A 14,568-nucleotide genomic window follows, 5' to 3' on the forward strand; every position below is an offset into this window, starting at 1 on the left:
GACCACTTATTGTCTTACAAAAGCAGGGAGTTGACCAAGTGGGAGCCAAGGTTTACAACTGGGGGAAACATTTCCTATATTCTGACACAATCAGATCCACCTGGGTAATCATCTACTGATCTCAGAGAACAATCACATGGCTGGAAGATTATCATATGTTTGGGTGAAGCTGCATTTCTGTAATGAATGGAAACCATAACTGCCACTAGATGGCCATTTATCACTTTTAAAAAACTCTACCGAATGAGTCCGGCTTTGTCTTATGGCCATTATTCAAGTTTACAGCAAAAGTAGCCAATATTTCATCTCCAATGAGAGAGTGCAATTTTATTGTTATTTTCTTTGGCTTCTGACCAATGCTGATAGCAGTTTATATGTTTCAGCTGTTTCTTTTGCATTTGGGTATTACATTAGCAAAACATTACTTTTTAATAGATTTGGTTCCATTTGTCCTAGTGCGCAGTTTCAGAAAAAAGGAGATTTTTTTTTTTTTTTGCTTTTTAAAAGTTTATATTTGGTCCGGTCATTAAGACATTTGGAAGATGAACAAACAATGCCTCTGTTGAACTCATAAGTGCTTTGGTCTAGCTATGAGCCAACGGGTACAATTGGCTTTTACCTTCTTCAAACATACAGAATGCGGTAGAAACATTCTAGCACAATTCCAATCTCTTGCTACATAGATCTTAGACCAGGGGTCAGCAAACTTTTTCAGCAGGGGGCCAGTCCACTGTCCCTCAGACCTTGTGGGGGGGGGCGGACTATATTTTGAAGGGGGGGGGAAATGAATGAATTCCTATGCCCCACAAATAACCCAGAGATGCATTTTAAATAAAAGCACACATTATACTCATGTTAAAACACGCTGATTCCTGGACTGGCCGGATTTAGAAGGCGATTGGGCCAGATCCAGCCCCCGGGCCTTAGTTTGCCTACGCATGTCTTACATCTTTGGGTGACAGGCAGAGAGCAAAATCTATCAGTGGCCATTGGATTAATGTTAGCTTTTAAAAATCTCATTGCCTCCCCACATTGAAAAATATATCTTATTTCTCAGCCTATTTCAAAGTTTGGCCCCTCTCAATCACATAGCCAATAGCGCAGTGGCACTCAAGGGCTTCTCCCAATCCTCCCTATGAACGCACTGGGTTGCCAGGGACTGGCAGGGCCCTGAAGAGAGTGAGGTGGAAGCAGAAGACCAGGGGAGTGACCCAGGAGAGGGGACCAGTGATTTATGGGGTGTCACACCACCTGCAAGGCAGGAACCAGGGGAGGCAAAGGGAGGTATTCAGGATATTCCCCACCTTCCTCCCACCCCACCATCTCTTAGAACCAGGAGGGCTTTGAAAAGGGAAGAGCAGTGATGACTTCCATGTAGGTCTCAGGTTGTGGCCACGCATCTGTCCAGAGGAGGGGAGGGATTCCAATAGGGGACAGGTTGTTCCCCACAGGAATTTGTTCCTGCTCCAAGGCTTCTTATGGACCTGACCTGCATGCCAAATTCTAGGGTACATGTCCCAGTAATTAACTGCAAAAACCAATGTGGCAATGAAAACTTATATATATCCTCCCACTTCCCTCAAACTTAGAAAGTTAAAATACTGTAAGAAGTATAACTGTGTAAAATTTCATGTTGAGAGTTCACATGATTTAAGAGCCACCTTCACATAAACAAAGATCAGAATACTCAGTTTAGCTGCCTTTACAGACATTATACACCTACTACTATTTTGAATGACCCAGCATGTGAATATTGTATTTGTGGATGCAAACTCGTGCTTTTCATTAAGGGATGTACAAGTAAAATTACATAGGAAAGAACATGTAAACCCAGCTGTTATAAATGACTGTGATTTTAAGACTCAGGTTTTGGTATAAAATTAAGCAATATGTGAAGAGCTTTGCCCTTTCAGTTGTTTTCTGATATTTTGCAGTTCTTGTCTTACAAGCCCTTGTAGTGTGTGGAGATCTCCAGAACTGTACTCTTGAGCTTTCTTCATGCAATATTGCACACGTTTCCTGCAAGAATGTGGCAAGTTGCATCTTCAAAATGTCTATATCCATTTACCTTGGTGACAGTCTAGGTCTCTCCAGTTTAACAGAAGATGACAAGGGTATGTCCCTGCCACAGCTAATGTGAACTTGCTTCTACTAGATTGGAGTGTTCCCATATGTTTCGTGACTCCCAAGACAATTAAACAAAACGGGATTCAAAGCCTAGTGGCACAATCTAGATATTCTGGATGGGGAGGATGTCATCTTAAACTTGTTGATCAGGCAATGATACATCAGAAATATACACAGAGGGAGTAGTGGAATCATTCTCTGTTGGGATAAAGCTGCAAAGGAATACTTAATAATTTGGTTTGTCTTTCCTTCTCTTTGGGGGCTATTGGTACTTTTCTCTACTGTTGATATGTTCCTGCTATTATTATAGCCAACCATTCCTGCAGGATTACAGCATAAGCTCGCAAGTCCTTACCTTAAATTGTATTTTGTGGTTGTCTCAGTTACTAGATTGGAACACATAACCAGTGGGGGCTAAAGCATTATCTATGGACGCGGGTGGCGCTGTGGTCTAAACCAGAGCCTAGGGCAGGGGTCCCCAGACTTACCGAGCGGCGGGCCGGTGCCCGCCGCGCCGACCGCGCGGAGGGCCGGACGGCAGGGGAGTGCGCGCGCAGCGGGCCGGAGGGCGGGGGAGTGCGCGCCCGTGCGCATGCGCACACGCACACGGGCGGGAAAAAAATCGCCGAAAATCGCTTGTGCGCATGCGTATGGGCCTCCCCCGACCCGGAAGTGCACCAGAAATGACCTCTTCCGGGTCGGGAGAGGCCCGTACGCATGCGCACAAAGGATTTTCGGCGATTTTTTGCCGATTTTTTAGATCGCCGCTGCGCCGCGCGCCGCGAGAGCGGGCGGCGGCAGCGGGCGGCGGGGGTCGTCGCGGGCCGGATTGGAAGGCCGATTGGGCCGCATCCGGCCCGGGGGCCGTAGTTTGGGGACCCCTGGCCTAGGGCTTGCCAATCAGAAGGTTTGAATCCCCGCGATGGGGTAAGCTCCTGTTGCTTGGTCCAACCTAGCAGTTCGAAAGCACGTCAAAGTGCAAGTAGATAAATAGGTACCGCTCCGACGGGAAGGTAAACAGTTTCCATGCGCTGCTCTGGTTCTCCAGAAGCAGCTTAGTCATACTGGCCACATGACCCGGAAGGTCATGCTGGCCACATGACCCGCAAGTACACCGGCTCCCTCAGCCAGTAAAGCAAGATGACCGCCGCAACCCCAGAGTTGTCCACGACTGGACCTAACGGTCTGGGGGTACCTTTACCTATGTAAGCCACAGGAAATAACAAGCATGTATTGAAACGATTGCCTCCCCACCCCCATTTATATACTGCATGCTGGCTGGGAAGGTGAATACATACAACATTGTGAGATAAACCTGTGTATACTTTGCACATGTCAAGATGACCAGCGGCTGGGGAGTAGAAGAGACGACTGCTTTCATGTCCAACCAGAGGACTTTGATTGGTCACTGTAGGAAGCAGGATGTAGTTCAATTAAAATTATTATTTACTCTGATCAGTTTCCCCCTGCATTGCAGTGCTTTCTAAACAAGAAAGTAGTCCTTAGAACAAGCATAGGCAAACTTGGCCCTCCAGGTGTTTTGGGACTACAACTCCCATCATCCCTGACCACTGGTCCTGTTAGCTAGGGATGATGGGAGTTGTAGTCCTAAAACATCTGGAGGGCCAAGTTTGCCTATGCCTGCCTTAGAATTTAAATCCACAGGAGGAAATGGCACCTCAAAGACACAGCTGATTCACAGCTCATTGTGTTGTGTTTACTCCTATAAAATGTTACTTTTCAGGTGTATAGCACCTGGTGCTTGCCATGCACACCCTTGGGTTCAATGGGATTTACCTCCAGGTAAGGGTGTGTAAGATTGCCTAAGTGTAAGATTTACACTTCTGATGCTGCAGTCCTATGCAAACATGTTTGGGAGTAAACTCCAATGCATATGATTGCACCGGCTGCATGCTTTGAAGGACCCTGCAATAATAATAATAATAAATAATAATAATAATAATAATAATAATAATAATAATAATAATAATAGAAGGGATACATGCTTTTTCTACAGTGTTTACTATTCTGCAGCTTTCTTGCACTTTCAAAGTCCTGTGGCAAAAACACAGTACCACTATTGAGGAACTAAAGAGGAACTATGCCCTCAATCTTGATAGAAACTGATTAATATTGCATATACACTAACTAGTCTAAGGCTCACTGCTACTGAGATTTTATGGAAAGGTGAAAAAGATGGCTCCTTTGGATATGGAGGTGAGTTAGTCCTAGTTGAGTACTCAATAGCCAAACAAAAGTACACAGAAAACACGGCTTTATTGACTGCATTTGCCAACACATTGAAGAATGCAAAGGTATTTCTTCTCTTTTTTTTATAAGCAAATGGTTCATGGTCCCAATGTGTATTAAAGCATACACTGAATTGAAACATGATGAAAATTATGGCAGACAGACCTATTCCAAAGCAACACAAACAGCATGCATAATACAGCTTTCACACAGAACAACTTTTGATACATTATATTGCTTTAAGGATTAACTAACATGGAAAATGTACAAAAGGAGAAATAGGTTTTTGCATTAATGAAAAATACATTTTTTCTCTACAAAGGAATTTCTAATACAAGAAAATAAATATCGCAACATAAGCCAAAAATAATTTAAAATTGCTCTTTTCAATATATTTTCAATATTTCTCTTTTATATTAACAAATGGCACATCACTTTCTTTGAAACAAAGAAAACAGAAGGGCTTTACCTCCTGTGACATTCATATCGTTTCCTGTAACTGATATGGAGTGGGCCTGTTTTGCGTCTGTGTGGAATGGAGCAAAGTATACTACAGTTTCCTTAAAGAACAACCAAATTAACACACCTACCTGGTAACAGGAAACAGGAGTCTTTTTGTCTTTTTATGAGAGCTTGCAAAAAACTCACTTTGAGGAGTTCATGGGGGGGGGGGAGCCAGGTGGGTTTGAAATCTTCTCCTTTCTTCCTGCAGAAATGGCTAATTCTCCATTGTGTTTTGAGGAAAAGCTCTGTCAAATAATAGTTTGATTTTATTTTTTAATAATAAATGTTAAAATCTTCTAAGAGATGCAAAATATGCTACAAAATTGCCTTTAGGCAATTCAGTTGACTGAACACTGATATTTTAAAAGCAAGATTTGATTCTTGTTGATGAACAAAAGGAGAATTGTTATGATCATGTTAATGCCAAAGCATGATTCTGCTTTTCCAAAGGAAATGAGATTCATCCTTTACATTGCAAATACAAATGCTTGCCGTTCACACATCATCTTAAAGACCGTTGCTTAACAAAATAGACCATATATGCTCTCTGTTCATCTCAAAATACATTTACAGTTCATAAAAAAATATTTTCCATGGACAATTTCTTCTTCCTTTATGCAAATCTTTGTTGTTGCTGTCGTTGAGAAAAAGGCAAGTGCAAAACAGCAAAGGAAGATTGGAGTTCTTCTAAAAATATTTTTGAGCAATATGCAGATATGTCAACCGCACAGAAATGTCAGCAAGACTTTAGATGGTCACTACTGGAGACCATATGAAATAATCAGAACTGGAAATGATTTAAAGTAAGTCAGAGCTGCACTGCGAGAAAACCCTTTTTCATTAGCAACGCTTTTTGCTATGAACGTTTTAGCGTAGCCAGCCAGATATATACCAAAACTCTGATGCCAGAGGTGAACCTGGACTAACCATAGGGAGCACTTCTGTGTACTTAGCACTGCATTTTGCTTGTAAGGTGGCAGCTTATGGGCCCCTCTACAATTCCAGAGACTATGCCTGGTTTTAAGGCACTCACTGGCCGCTACCACCACATCTGAAGTGATGTTAGGAGTATTATTGCCAGGCCAAGCACATTACAGAATCCAGATCAAGGGATTCCACAGCAGTTATACAAAAATACTAACATTTTGCCAAAGCAACAAGGTAAAAGTAGTTATGTATCCTACTGCACGCTTGTCTACACTGAATACAGTGAATATATTTTCTAACACTGAGGTGGATCCAATGGTGTTCTTCCGTTCACATGTGTGACACAATTGTTTAAAATACTACTACTCCCTTCCCCCTGCCCTCCCCAATCTTCTTCATGGGAGGTGCGGGGCTGCATGGGGAATCTGCGCCCCATACTTCTGTTTGCAGAAGCCCCTTCTGGATCCAAGCCAGATCCAAGGCATTGTGAACAGAAGGGCATTGTCATCAACTAGTTAGGAACAATGTTACATTCCTGGCTTCCAGTAAAGTATTCTGCATCTTTTTCTTTCATCTTTCTCCACACAAAAAGGCGAGAATCCACATACACCCAGTGTTATTCCCTGTTAGTTGCAAACGTGGATATATTACATGGAAAAGCTGTGATCCAAGAATCCACAGGGCTTTGGTTTCCCATGTGAGCAACGGCAGCCCTGGCTCTCTTCCATTTGAGGGGGGGGGCTTCTCCTAGTGTGTAACTCTATGGTGTAATTTCAGAGACTTTGTGTACAGGGTCTCATTAATGGGCTGAAGGTGCTAGAATGGGAGAAAGCATTTCTTCTTCTTTTCCATATATTTTTAATTTTTGATTTTGGTTCACTATTATGTCTTATTCACAGTAACAATGGGAGTGTCTCGGAGTGCTACATATAATCCAAATCAAGACGATAGGTGCTGCTTTAGTTTGGTTGTTCTTTAAAGTTTGTTCCTTTTGCTGTCCTGTACTGGTGAGCAGGCAGGTTATGCAGTAGCTGATGAACAAAGCTGTGTACAGTGAGAATTCTGGATTTGTGTTTCTCTCTTTCTCTTTTTTTACGCTATAGTTGAACTGAAGCACACGGAAGCAAGAGCCATTAAAAGGCAGCATATTGATTATTTGTATGACATAACTAGGATATTGTAGCTAAAGCCTAGCAAGCTTGATAAGATAAAACTAAGTCCTATTTACTGTATTTAACATCATCTGAACATACCAAGCCTTAATTAAGGAGCAGAATTTACTTGCCAACTCATATGGGTTAGGCAAATACCAAATTGTTCCATTTCAGTCAGTGCTTTTGAAAAATCATTTTGCAAACATAACTTCTCAAATCAGCAAAAACACTGATGTGTGTTTGGCTCCTGATTTTGGTTTCATTTCAGAACAAAAGTTCTCCAAGTTGTGGCTCAACTGGAGTGATATTAAGGACTTTGGAAGGCTTGTAAAATGACTGACTCTCAAAAAACCAAGGACAGCCAATATCTGGCTTCAGAAAACATAAAACCAACATTGCTCAGAATGCAATGAGCAAAGAGCATCAGAAATCAAAATGGTGGGATGTGATCCAAATGATAAAAGCATCATCTTCAGCAAGCTTGCAACCTAATGCCTCAGCTGTGTCATGAACACTGATTTAGTCCTTTTGCAGCTAAACAGCTTTCATTCATTCATCACCCCCCCTCCCCAAAATGACAAATTTCCGGTTTCTGGCTGTGCTATTCTCAAAATATTCTTTGGCATCCATAAAATAATTTAACTGATTCATCTGAACAACTGCAACGTCTTCATCTCCCCCAGTTTGAAAGTGATGGATTAACAAGCGGAAGTGTCCCAGTATATATATATATCTATACGCACACGCTCACATACACACATTTAAAGTAACATACCAACAACAAAAAGTTTTAGTGAAGTTCACTTTTCTTTTTGTTTTTGTTCCCTGAGCTCACACTGGGGTCACTCCAAGAAAGTATGTAGCAAACCTTAACCATGACCTTTGAAGCCAAAACTGAAGTAATGGTGTAATTAAGTGCAAACATGGAAAACCTGTGTGACTCATAGGTAATATGAGTTTCTGAATGACACTTAAGGCGTACTAGACACAATTTATGCACAACAGTATTGAAATATTTAGAACGGTGACATCTGTATATCACTTTCAACGGCTTCCTAGTAGGATTTCAGTTATGAAATGGAAGGGCGGAAAGGGTAGGAAAACCATCAATTCCATTACAGTGTTTAAAGAAAAGAAATGGCAAAGGAAAAAAGGTTCAATCGCCTCTCGATGTCTACAGTAAAATGACTGTTACACAGGAAGATTTCATGTTTTGCTCCCTGAACAGGAGCCATAATTTGGGTATTTATGCTGAAAATGTAGACTGACCCCTTTTATGGGAACTGAAGCCATTTGATTAAAAAAAAACCAACCCCAACACATTTGAGTAATATTTTTCTCAGGTTCATGGAGTTGCATCTTCTGTCCTATGATCTCCATTGTGTTTTGGTAAGAGGCTACTTTAATCAACCTGAGCAAATTACGGGAATTGCTTCAGACACCCAAAGGTTTAGGTTTTACCAATAAATAATATCGGAAGTCACTCAGGAGGCATACTGATTAAAAGCAGAGCAGCTTTAACAAAGATATGTCATTCTTTTATCTACCGAGACCCTTAGATGAGGGTTTATGGTGCTGCCCAGCTGATAAGTTGCGAGTGATAGGGTTAAATCTTGGTTCCCGAACCCTTGGATGGACTTGGATCAAACTGGAGGTAAAAAAGAAAAATCAAGGATTTAAAAGACCATAAATACAATGTTGTCTTTCCTCCAACCATTAAGTGCTTTCTTCAAATAAGCTTGTTGTGCTTCTTTAAAAAATAATCGCTTATTTTACTTCATAGTTGCACACACACACACACACACACACAGACAAATCCTGCAGATGTATGCATACACGCACACATGCGCGCACACAATTTACTTTTCCATAAGTTCTGCGTATATAGTTGGCTACTGCAATAGTACCCCCATTCTGTAGCCTGCTAAACAGAGGCAATACCAGGCAGACCATGAAATCTATTTGCTTGGTTTAAATAATGCCCATAAAACTGTCATCCCGGCATGAACAACAGATACTGGCAATCTCAGGCCTCCTCGTTAAAATTCTAGGATGTCCTGCTCACTACCAGCAAGCACTATTCCCTAATAATGCACATGCTTGCATTTTGTTTCACTATGATACACATGTTTTGACTAGGAGAGGCTAGCTACTGTTACAGTATATAAGTCTAAGTCAGTGAAGCTTTGAGTCAAACAGAGAAGAGGAAAAACAACAGTTCTTTTTTCTTAAACTATATATACAAATTAAAAACGAAACGAAAAACAAAACCCTCTGTTATGATACCAGGTGGAAATTAGACATGGCAGTTGTAACTGGATTTAGGGCTCACAGAGCTGTCACAATTGGTCTATCTGGCGTATTAGGATGCCAAAATGCTCATTCTGAAATTATCCTCATTTCCTGAATCTAATTGGCTATGGTGCCCTCTGCCACTACCAGATTCTGCGTCAGAGTCACTCATTTCTGCATCTGAGAAGTAGCCATCAGTCTCATTGTCAAAAGGGTGTAAAATAACTTTTGACCTCTCACTTCCTGAAGGTCCATTAACCAGCTCAGCGGGCTTCTCGCTCTGGGATCTCCGAGTCCCTCTGCCTACTTTTGGTAATCTGAACCTCACTACTGTTTTCGGACTACCTACTGGATCAGGCACTTTAACCAGGGGTTTGGGATCAGAAGATGGAGTATATTTCAGTGGTTCCTCCTCCTCATTGCTCAGGTTACTTATCAGGCTCTGGGAGGCATGTGGATCATTTGCTTTTGGAAGAAGAGTTGTGGGGTGTGAAGAGCCCTTCTTAGCAGACTTTTTCACTTCGCACATCGCCCTGCGCTCTGGCTGAAGTTTGTCCACACCTTTCTCTGCTTTGCTGTTTCTTAAATCATGGGGTGACGACTTGGTGGTGCTATCTGGCAAAGAGCTCACATTAGTCCAGTGATGCGAGTCCTCTTGGTGTCTCTTAAAGATGGTACTCAAGCCGTTCCTTGCCGCTTTCTTCTTCGTGTGCGTTCGCACTTTGCTCCTAGCTTTCTTTGCTGTGTCACTGTGCTTCAACGGGGACTTCAGGGAATGATCCATCATGAAACTCAGCAAGGTCTCTTCGTCTTGTAGAAGTTCCTCGGAAAGGCCTGGGGTGGTGTCTTCATGGTGGTCATTGTTCAAGGACCACTCGCTCATTGCCATGTTCTCTGTGGTGATCTGTACAGATTGAGCCAGCCAGCTGTTGAAGAAGGTCCCATCAATGGGAAAGGAAGTGGACAAACCTAAACCAAAAGAGGGTAGAAAAGGAACAGGACGCCTTAGGATTCAGTAAACATTTAACCACCGTCACAAAGGTAATTTCTGTTCCAATTAGAACAGTTTTATTTGCTTTATAATTGTAACAGTTTGACCCAATTTTTATAACTGTATATTACATTGTTGTAACTCAGCATGGGGCTTTACGGTAAAGGGTGGCTACGAAAACAAACAAACAAACAAACAAACAAACTTGGGTTGGTAATTAGGCAGACAGAAGTTTCAGAAAGACCAAGGCAAAATGTGACATTGCATAGGATTGTAATAACACAACACCTAAGTTCAGTCCGGGGAAGCCTGAATGTGAATCACGCGGCCACCTATTTGCATCAAATATTTTATCATGGCTGGATACAAAGCCCTGATATAGTAATATGAAGCTCTATAGTTAGGGCCAAGTGAACAAGAGGGGAATCATTAGCTTTACAGCCTAGGGCCTCCAACATGGCACCTGCATACATAATGGCACCCTTCTAATTTCTTAGTATTTTCAATTTGACATGTTCACTCCCCCCCCCTTTTTAACCATGGGTGGCACTGGGCGGGACAGAAGGCACCCTTGCTTTCTCCAGATTTTCTATGGGCTCCACATGGTGGTGCTTTGCCAGTTTTCCTGTTCCTTGCTTGGGTTCCCCCCCCCCTGCTCTCTTTTTTTGGCTGCTTCCGTTTTATTTGTTTTGGAGTGTGGGCGGCTGTTTTGTTTGTTGTTTGAGGGGGAGTACCTGAGAACTGCTTGCTTCTCTTCTGTGAAATGGGTATATTGCGGTGCCCACAACTGTTTCTTAGATTTCCAGAAGTGCCTAGTCCAAAAAGGTCAGGGATCCCTCCTCTACACAGGTGGAAACTCCTAGACTTGGATGCACTCGCACAGAGTGAGTGAATGGATTCTTTATTATCTAAATAGCCAACTCTTTTCACGAAACACATGGGGTTCACAAATACATTAGTACTTCCTCATCCTCAGAAAGAATCAGTTTGGTATAGTGAACTAGTAAACTGAGATCAGAACTGAATAAAAGTTATCTCAGGAGTCATATTGAAGATTACTTCACTAACAGTAGAACCTTCTTTCTTTAATGTATAAATTGTTCTACAATACCAATAACAATCAGAGTTCCAGTTACAGGTTGGGAGCAGTGTTGGTCTGCTGTAGTCGAAACAAAATAAAATAAAAAATTCCTTCCAGTAGCACCTTAGAGACCAACTAAGTGATCAGAGTTCCAAGTTGTGTGGACTCAAGACTCCATCTGCCAGTCCCAGCCATTGGGCATGCTGCACATGTGATACTCTGAGACCTTGCTGGCCAGTGCCCACATGCCTGGGGCATATTCAGTGCAGTCCTGTTCACATGATCACTTAACATGTGAATAAAAGATTCTGAATGGGGTAATCGTTAAACTTCCCACCCATAAGCTCCATGAGCAACATTTTTAAAGCATTTAACCTCTCCAGAGGTGCCAAAGCAGCTTTTTTAAAGCCAGACTTACCCAGCTGCCCCAGTACCAACTCATTCCCCGATTTCCTCTTTTCTTTCTTCTCTGGGCTGCTTTTCCTATCGTCTCTTCCTTTTCTTTTTGGGTCACTTCTTCTTCCCTTCGTTTTCTTTCCAGTTTGCTCTGTTTGGGTTTAAAAAACAGAAATCATTAATACTAAACACAACCAGAAGACGCTTAGGAAATACAGAGGAAACTAAGAAGATAACAAAATGTAACAAAGTATTACAATGGCTGCTAGTAGAGCGTGAAGTTATATGGAAAAATCATTTACCACCATTTTAGGCAAGTGGACATGTTGCAAACTTGCCTTATGGCCCATGAGTAAAGTATCACAGGCTGCAATTCTGTGTCACATAGCCTAAGACTTTTTTTGTTTTGAGACACACGAATGGGGTCATTGGCACACGGGTTTAACTCAATGTGAACCACTGAAATAAATAAGACTCCTTGGATTAAAACCAGTATCTTTTAAAATCAAGTACCTCTCTTTATGAATCAGACTGTGATTCACAACCCACTTTTATGCTAGGCTGTGATTCACAACCCACGTTTATGCTACCAGTTATGCACATCTCTAGAAAGTTTGGGTCAGCAGAGCATTCCAGCTATTGGAGGACATAATCAACTGGTTCTTTGTCTTAGAAGACACTTCACTTAACTTTAATTCCATTCAAAACAGCCCAACGGCTGTATGCAAGTTCAACAAGGTCCATTTGTGTAATGGGCCTTCCCCCTCCCCCTGTGTACCACCTAAACTTGTTCTGGGTTCCCCCCCCCCAACTCTCCAGAGCAGATTTAGGGGCTGCCGGGATAGTGGTGGGAAAATGTCCCATTGTGTGAGTTGACCTCATTCCACAAATACAGCAAACTAAATTGAATCTTGCCTTCAACATTCAATTTATACAAAACAATCTAAACGATCCCCAGGATTTATTTCCCTTGGTGGATTCATACTAAAATAACAAGGGGCTTTTGTTAAAATATTACTTTTTTTCCAGCAAAGGAACTTCTCCAAGCTTTTTACTTATTCTTTGGGATGCTGAGCATTCTCAGTGAGGTCTTGCCTAAAGCTCCTTCTGCTGGAGGCTGCAGAAGAGAGTAGAGCTCTTGTGTGCTCAGGTCCCGATTACGGTACAGCTTTCCATAGGAATCTGGTTGGCCACTGTGAGAACAGATCGCTGGACTTGATGGACCATTGGTCTGATCCAGCAGGCGCTTCTTATGTTTACACCTAGGACTGTACCGTATTAGGATGCCACATGAAAAATGAATTTGCACACTTGATTCTGCTTGTGGTGTAATAGTGTTATGGGAGTGCTAACAGCCTACGTTTTAGTAGGCTTCTATCCGTTTTGATGTTATGTGAGATAAATAGACAGCTCATGGTTAGATTACTTGCTTAATGCAAGAGAATTGCCTCTACATGCTGGCTGGTTGTTAAGAGAGAAACACAGCAGCTACCATGGGACACATCAATAGGCCGTACTATTATGAACCTATTTCCAAGCATGCAGAACCGTCTGGGGTTAAGAGGAAGAATACAAATGGTGGTGGTGTTCAAGAACTGCTGGCTTAAACTAATTAGGCTGTCCTTGGTAGTCACTTAATAAACCCACTGAAGTGGAGAATTTATGTTTCCAGGCATGCCAATCAAATACTTCCCTCCCCCCCGCCCAGCCCTCACAAGTACTGAACTGACTTCCAGGAAGGAAGAAAAGCAAAATTGATGTTTGCTCAATTCCTGCCAGCTAACTGGAGAAGGGCAGACCTATTTTTCACTTGACTTAACAAATAAAAGTATCTGGCTTTTGTTTAGATGCTGCAATGCTTCCAAACAGCAATATGAATGTTAGCCTTTCTGAAAAGGAAGTTTGTCAAGGCATTTCAAAGCCTGACAGCTAGGGGGGGTTGCATTTCAGTTTAAATAGAAAACTCCCACTTTTAAACGGGCAGCCCTTCCCACTTCAAGAGGCAATGACTAAATGGTTTTTCATCAGTGGCAAAATAAAAAAGCAAGCTTAACTTTACGAGGGCCGTCTCCAAAAGTGAAGTGTGCCAAATGTGTTTCACCAAGATGTTGTTCATTAACCTCTGTGGCATACATTAATTAATAACTTACACTGGGCTAATGATGGATGAGGAAGAATATTCTCCCTCCAGAAAGAAAAGACAACAGAGGACAAAGACATCTTGGGTCAATCTCAACAATTCATTTTGTTCGGAAAGCATGCCATTCCGTGCAAGGATAGTAACACGAATAACGAATTAGCCACGAACGCTGATCCTTGTGACCAATTAAATGCAACAGAAGTTGAGGATATTCAGCCAATTTCCAAGGGCTACCAGCTCTATGCAGGCTTTCGATTCCAAACAATGCCAATCTGGCAGGGCTATAACTCACAGAGCAACTACTTGCTGAAGAAGTGATTTCATCTTTTGTCTAATTGACCCATAATAATAATAAAAAACAAACCTCCTCCGTCCCTTGCACCCAGGAATTGGTACAGGCATATTATGTGAAGTACAGTGAGCAACATATGGCCTATAGCACTTCATCTTCCAGCCCACTGCCTCCTACCAGGGCGCCCACTTCACAGAAGCTGCTGGCAGTCTCTTGCTCATCTCAACCTTTTCTTGCTCTGGAAACCAGAAGTGGGTTAAAGAGAAACCTGCAAGGGCCAGTTCCTGGAACAAAGCTCTGAAGAAGACAATACCAAAACTTTGTGCCCATACTCCTTAGAGTGGCGATTTGGTATTTTTGTGTATCTGGGGGCAAAACTAGATGAGACAAGGACGTTGCACAATTGGCTCTTCC

General features: G+C 42.1%; 1 protein-coding gene across 8 annotated transcripts in view; it reads right to left on the reverse strand.

Annotated features, from left to right (window-relative positions):
- Positions 1-4,385: 4,385 nt before the first annotated feature.
- The window catches only part of JADE2 (jade family PHD finger 2), a 156,408-nt gene continuing 146,225 nt past the window's right edge, over positions 4,386-14,568 (reverse strand). For 7 of the 8 annotated variants that reach the window (XM_035105461.2, XM_060271668.1, XM_060271669.1 and 4 more), the window contains 2 exons: positions 11,745-11,873; positions 4,386-10,223 (listed from right to left, as the gene is read on the reverse strand). In XM_035105461.2, the coding sequence (XP_034961352.1) occupies positions 9,325-10,223; positions 11,745-11,873 (1,028 nt within the window). In that variant the 3' untranslated portion in view covers positions 4,386-9,324. The remainder of the gene's footprint in view (positions 10,224-11,744; positions 11,874-14,568) is intronic. The other variant, XM_060271672.1, reaches the window with a different exon arrangement.

Source organism: Zootoca vivipara, chromosome 2 (assembly GCF_963506605.1).
Source record: "Zootoca vivipara chromosome 2, rZooViv1.1, whole genome shotgun sequence".
Lineage (NCBI taxonomy): Eukaryota > Metazoa > Chordata > Lepidosauria > Squamata > Lacertidae > Zootoca > Zootoca vivipara.